The sequence below is a fragment of the Salvia hispanica genome, chromosome 5 (assembly GCF_023119035.1).
Source record: "Salvia hispanica cultivar TCC Black 2014 chromosome 5, UniMelb_Shisp_WGS_1.0, whole genome shotgun sequence".
In the NCBI taxonomy this organism is placed as follows: domain Eukaryota; kingdom Viridiplantae; phylum Streptophyta; class Magnoliopsida; order Lamiales; family Lamiaceae; genus Salvia; species Salvia hispanica.
Genome location: NC_062969.1, coordinates 33,467,776 through 33,474,746, shown reverse-complemented (window position 1 = coordinate 33,474,746; position 6,971 = coordinate 33,467,776). Strand labels below are relative to the sequence as shown.

Here is a 6,971-nt window from a genome sequence, read left to right as displayed (position 1 = left end):
CGCTGTTGGAGGCTTCTGGGCTCTACCTACCCGGACCGATTTCGGGCAGGTCTAGAGCTTTGCAGCTCCTCCCCCTGAAATGGTGGTTGCTGCTTCGAATAATTCCCACCATCAGCAGCATTCAGCTTCGTTGAGGTTTCTGCAGAAACATCGGCCGTTGGGAATTGGCGAGGCCTCCGCGGCTAGGGTTGGAAATTACTTGCCCATTGCTCAAGTACAGGGGCATCACCTCAATTTGCTGGCATCCCTCTCCGGTCCTCCTCCTTAGTCGTCTGAACAACGAAGGGATGCTGACGCCATTGGAACATGAGAACCCTATTGCTGCTGCTGAATGTTGTTGCTGAATTGGGTCATACGATTCTGAAAGCGGGATGTTATGAATTGGGGAATATCGTGATTGATTTGTAATGTCTGAGATTTGTAAATCGCGAATTGAAGAATAGGGGAAAATTAGGTTGAAATCTCTGATTTGTAAATTGGAATTTTATGAAAATTAAAAGGTTGAAATCTCTGATTAGTAAAACGAAGTCGTTTTAGCATTTCAAAACTACGTCGTTTTACGTGTTTTCGACGGTTGCCACATAAGATTTCAGGCGTGCCCCGTCAGCAATATTTCTGCCGGAAAAACCCCCGGGTCGGGTCGAATGGGAAAATCGCAACGCCCGGTAAAGTTCGTGACATTACACGAACTTTTTAAAGTTTGTGGAAAAACCAGAATTTTTGGAAAGTTGATGATTTTAAAAGCAGTTACCCCTAAATATTATACAAAATAAATCATATTGTGTTGATCTTGGACACATATATGGACACGTTAATTTAAAAACGTAATTCTGTCCTTACTAAATAGTTTTATACTAATGATACACTCAATTGCTTCATGGGAGTAGTCTTGTTTGTCGAAACCCAGTGGTGACGCATAAATAAATTTTAGGAGGGGCTTTACTAAAAAATTTTACTGCTAACAAAATATATATATTCTCTCCGTACATGAAATATTGATCATTTTTGTCGTTTTAGTCCGTCCGTGTTATATACTCTGTATTTTTCTATTTTTAGTAAATGGCATCCACTTTCTACTAACGCATTACACTCCCATTCTTTCGTAAAACCAATATAAATGTGGGACCACATTACATTAACTTTTTCCATTCACTTTTCTTAAAATCTAGCCGAGTCAAATGTGGACAACATTTCATAAACGGATGGAGTATATATTATAAAAAAAGGACAACATTTCATAGACGGATGGGGTATATATTATAAAAAAAAATACTTCATCCATCCTAAAAAAACTAGATTTATCATTTTGGGCCGTCCCCTAAAATTAGAGTCTAAATATGAAAATTTATAAATTAGGACAACTAATAATGTGGACTTTACAATTCATTAACACTATTTCTACTACTTTTTCCATCTCTTTTAATTTACCAATTGCATATTAAAATTTATGTAATTTACAATATCTATTTTCTTAAGACAAAGGGAGTACAATAATAATTATAAAAATGCATAAATATGTTATACATAAAATTAATCCAGCCCAAATTTAACCATTTTAATTCTTTTGAACAAAAAACAAGCTGAACGCAAGTAGGGCTAAAACAAGAGAAACCATTTTCAGTTTTCAATAGTACACATTTGAATAAAAACGACAGTGTCAGTTTAAGAAACAATTTTTAAAAGTGTTACTAGATGGATGATAACTTTAAATTTAGTGGTATTTTTTTTAAAAAAATTAATATAAAAACGTGCCACAGCAGCCACGTATTTAAAGAGTAAGTAGGGAATTGACATTTTAAACTCAATTATTATTAGTATATTCGTGCAAGTTTAAGAGCATCCGTAGCGGTGCTTTAATGCAAGAGCACCGGCCCTATTGTCGGCGTGGCGAGTTATGTGCTCGTCATTGTGCTCTTGCCGACGGCACGGACATGCTTGTTGGCAAGAGCACCATTGTACCGAAGAGCACACTGATGGGGCGCCATCCTATTCGCCAACGGAAATTTCGAATTTCTATTTTTTCCTCAAAATTAAATAAATAATATTTTTGGATTTCCAAAAATATAGTTGTTTTATTACCATTTTTTCAAAAATTTTTTTATTTTTTTTTAAAAAATTAATCCTAAAATTATCTATAAATACACACATTCATCATCTATTTTTTACATCAAATTATCTTTCACTCATACTTCTCTCATATTTTTGAATTGCTCTAACCTACATCTTCCTCTCTCACTCAAACACTCTCTAAATTCAAAAATGGATCCGAACAATATCATTGCGGAAGCGGAGCACGAAGAACAAGAATACTATCAACAATATTGTGCTGCCTATGAAGCCTATGTCGCCCTCGTGACCAGGAGGGAGCCCACGAAAGGCGTCCGACTAATTTTCCGACGAGACATGGTTTCCAGCAGATTACTTCCGGCGCCATTTCCGCATGTCAAAACACTTGTTTTGCATATTGTCAACACATTGTCCGCCCGTGTTGAATACTTCCAATCACGTACAGACGCAACCGGCGGCCTAATGCTCATCCTTGTAGCGGTTGCCGACTACCGCCTATGAATTTGGCATGCATATTTCGGTGCGGCCGGATCCAACAACGACTTGAACGTGCTCTATTCTTCACTCACCCCTCTTCAATAATCTTTAGAATGGTGTAGCATCGGTTATTGACTTCACCGTCAACAGCCATCCATACCACATGGCGTACTATCTCTCCAATGGTATCTACCCAAGGTGGCTGACTTTCACGAAGACGCTCAACATGCCGCAATACCCGAAACATATTTTTTATGCGCAGTGTCAAGAGGCTGCTCGGGAAGACATCGAAAGAGCTTTTGGGGTCCTTCAAGCAAGAAATATTTTTTCAAGTTCAGGGACTAAGAGCATTAGCAATAGGCGGCCTTCCGGCCACCGTGCAGGACGACGATCGGGAAGGCTGCTATTGCAAGCGCTGAGCCATGGGGTGGAGCAGGTGAGCGCCGAGAGCACGGGGCCGAGAGCGGGATAGCACCTATTGCTCGTCGACCGCCGAGCTGTCCAAATTTTTCATTTAAAAAAAATTATTACTTCTATATATATACAACTCATTGCATTTTGTTTTTTAAAATGCATTTCATTTTTGGGAGGGTTGTATGTGACAGCAGGAATTTTTGAGAGAGCTATCGGAGGCCTCTCCCTATGTGAATGCTCAACGTGTGACCAATTTTTAAGTTTACTCTTTATAGAATAAGATGATAAAATGTTATATTAACTGATTATATTGAAATTCAAAACTGAACTTGAAATTTTCAATTATTGGTTAACCATCCGGTTAATTGATAACCGAGTGACCGTTTAATCAACTCTAGTCATATAAGTGTCTGTTTGATAAATTGGCAATGCCTAGATATAAATGAGTATATGACTATTTCCAATTGTTTGGTATCATAGTTAACCTATTAGGTAAGCCTATGTTATCCCTATATGGCCCATCCAAGCCCACAGTTTTTTCCTCAAAATACAAGGATATGTATCTCACAAATTTGGTTGGATAGCATTTCTGCCTCATTTCTTGTCCACTAAACAACAACGAAAAATCCCTTATTTGAGTTTATCTTAACACGAAGTCCGCATTTCTTATCTTACTTTGTAAATCTTCATATATCCCATCTTTCTTATCAAACGAGCCCTTGGTATAATAATCCTAAAATTACACAGATGTCGTTAACAAATTCTGGATTTGATATATTTTCTCCTATTTGGAGCTATTAATGCATATTCCTCTCTTCAAAACCTTAGCTTACCAAATTCACCAATCTGTTTAGATACTCTACTACTATTACAAAACATCTGACCTGTTAAAAGTCGAAATATCACAAATTTGGACTTGGTTATGGTTAACTTTGACTTGTGATACATTCGAAAACTATAAATAAAAAATGAGCTGACACGATCATTTTTTTACAAGTACGAAAATAAAATTGTGAAATCAAAATGAAGCAAAAATCCCAAGTTTCAGTCTGGTATTACAAACGTATAAAAATTACAGCAGTAGATCACTACTAATCAACAAACACATGATAATTACTACTATGAAACATCTGCCAACTCAAACCATAATACCATTGAGTGATAATACACAACTCTTCTACAAAGTAATATTGGAAGAGGGAAATTTTGAAAATGATTTTGTAAATTTTTTTCAAATCATAATAATAGTAAAGACTCGGATAAAAGGAAAAAGGAAAAAGGAAAAAGGAAAAAGGAAAAAAGGGAAAAAATAGCAAAGCATCAACAATCTTACGAATCCTCTTTCACGGCACCTTGTGGGGTTTAGAAGCATTTTCTGTGCACGATTGATGGGCCGGACTCATCATATTCGGACTTGGAAATCCACATCTGTAATCACAAAAACATGATTTAATCAATGAAGCTGAAATCTAAACAAGTTGATGGCACATTTGGGGAATATGTTCAATCGTTGTAACCATACCTGCTGGAAGGTGCTGAGAGAAGCCAAGATGGAGCCTCCAATCCAGACACTGTACTTCCTCTCTGGTGGAGCCACCACCTTGATCTTCATGCTGCTCGGGGCAAGGGCTGTGATCTCCTTGCTCATACGGTCAGCAATGCCCGGGAACATGGTGGAGCCACCACTGAGGACGATGTTTCCATATAGATCCTTCCTGATATCAACATCACACTTCATGATGGAGTTGTACGTGGTTTCATGAATACCAGCAGCTTCCATTCCGATCATTGAGGGCTGGAAGAGGACCTCGGGGCATCTGAACCTTTCTGCTCCGATGGTGATCACCTGTCCATCAGGCAGCTCGTAGTTCTTCTCCACAGCAGAGCTCGTCTTAGCAGTCTCAAGCTCTTGTTCATAGTCGAGAGCAATGTAGGCAAGTTTCTCCTTAATGTCCCTTACAATTTCCCGCTCTGCTGTAGTCGTGAACATGTAGCCACGTTCTGTGAGGATCTTCATGAGGCTGTCGGTGAGATCACGTCCAGCCAAATCAAGACGCAGGATTGCGTGGGGGAGAGCATAACCTTCGTAGATCGGGACTGTGTGGCTGACACCATCCCCAGAGTCGAGAACAATACCTGCACAAAATAAAGAATTTGAGCATGGTTCAGATAGAGCAAACAATCGAGATATTCCAGTCTTATAATCATCAAATAATTTCTTCTCTTTCCTCACCCGTTGTACGTCCACTGGCATAGAGAGAGAGAACTGCCTGAATGGCAACATACATAGCAGGAGTGTTGAAGGTCTCAAACATGATCTGAGTCATCTTTTCACGATTGGCCTTTGGGTTGAGAGGGGCCTCAGTCAAGAGGATTGGGTGCTCTTCTGGGGCAACACGAAGCTCGTTGTAGAAGGTATGATGCCAAATCTTCTCCATATCATCCCAGTTGCTGACAATACCATGCTCAATCGGATACTTGAGGGTCAAAATACCTCTCTTGGACTGAGCCTCATCACCAACATAAGCATCTTTCTGGCCCATACCAACCATGACCCCAGTGTGACGAGGGCGCCCCACTATACTAGGGAAGACGGCTCTTGGGGCATCATCCCCAGCAAATCCGGCCTGATATATTTAGATCAACAACATAATTAGTTAAGACAATCAAATCACAAAAAAATTGAAAAGGTAATCATCAAACAGGTTTATCAGGTCAAGGAAATTGAGATTACCTTGACCATTCCGGTTCCATTGTCGCAAACGAGGGGCTGGATATCCTCTGCTTCTGCCATTGCTTATTGTTATCTGAAGACAAGAAAGAATCACAAGATCATCAACATAGCTATACATATGAAATCATGAATACCAAAAGCCCAAATTCAAGAGAAAAATTTCACTTTAAACATGCGAGAAATTGAAAAGCAATTAACAGACTGCATCCAAACTCTAATGTCAAAGCCTTGCACTAAAATACGATCAAGCGAACCTCATAAAAGATATTCAGATGTGATCAAGATCGAATCCAGATAATGCAAGATCATACTTAGGAATAGATGAAAATTGGATCAGATGATGCTTCATCATTTGGACTAAACTACCAAATATTACCACAAATCTACTAAAATCATATACTCCTATCACCTATGATAAAATTTCATTGGACTTTAGCATTCAAAGAAATAATACTCCAGTCTTTAGCAATTTTCAACAGGCAAATGGCTCCTATTAGTAGATATGATCAACCAAAAAGTGATCTATATATTTGTAAACTGCAGTAGAATAAACAAGCCCCAGATTTTATTGGTTCGATTAAGATCTAATCAAATTGAAAACACAAGTAACCAAATCTTGAACCAGATGATAAGAAGTAAACTTGGTTAATCCATACTTAGCAAATCAAGAAATATCGCTTGACTACTCTAATAAGCATAGTTGAAAAAGCGATTTGCAGATCCATGTATTAAAATTAATGGGAAGCTTAAATTGCCAGATCTTCACCTTGCTACAAGAACCAAACAAAAAAGGAAACTTGTTGCATAGATCAATAAGAGTCTCGAACAAAATTCAACCTTTTCTTCACAAACGAAATAAAAACCGAATCTTTCGTCCAAATATGGATCAAAAATCGAATCTTTGAGATATAGGAGTACCTTTCAAGCCTTGAAGTAGAGGAAAATGCGTGTTGCTCTTTTCCTGCTGCGTTCTCTCTCTCTTGAGACTCTTGACGATAGTGTGTGTCAAGTGCCCGCCCTCGTGTTTTAAACACCAAATTCATGATTGTGAGGATCAGAGCCGTTGGATTGTGATGATTTCAATCGGTGGGTTGTGGTGCCCACGACACCGTCAGACCGATGGTGGATTTAGCTGGCTGCTTTTACTGCAACTGTACCGTGTGGACGGATATGCCCTTCACTTTTAGCTCATTCCCTTCTGGCTTCTACTTTTACAGGGATAATTTTGCACATTAATGTGAGCTTCATTGGTATTGCAATTACAAATTTCCTAATTAAT

The 6,971-nt window shown here is 38.6% G+C and overlaps 1 protein-coding gene across 1 annotated transcript; it reads right to left on the bottom strand.

Annotated features, from left to right (window-relative positions):
• Positions 1 to 3,982: 3,982 nt before the first annotated feature.
• LOC125189009 (actin-7) lies at positions 3,983 to 6,733 on the bottom strand. The gene is made up of 5 exons (XM_048086174.1): positions 6,611 to 6,733; positions 5,693 to 5,765; positions 5,192 to 5,585; positions 4,481 to 5,094; positions 3,983 to 4,386 (listed from the first exon to the last, which is right to left on the bottom strand). Exons 2-5 carry the CDS (start codon positions 5,750 to 5,752, stop codon positions 4,321 to 4,323), a joined length of 1,134 nt encoding a protein of 377 aa, XP_047942131.1. The 5' UTR covers positions 5,753 to 5,765; positions 6,611 to 6,733; the 3' UTR covers positions 3,983 to 4,320.
• Between the last annotated feature and the right edge of the window lie 238 nt (positions 6,734 to 6,971).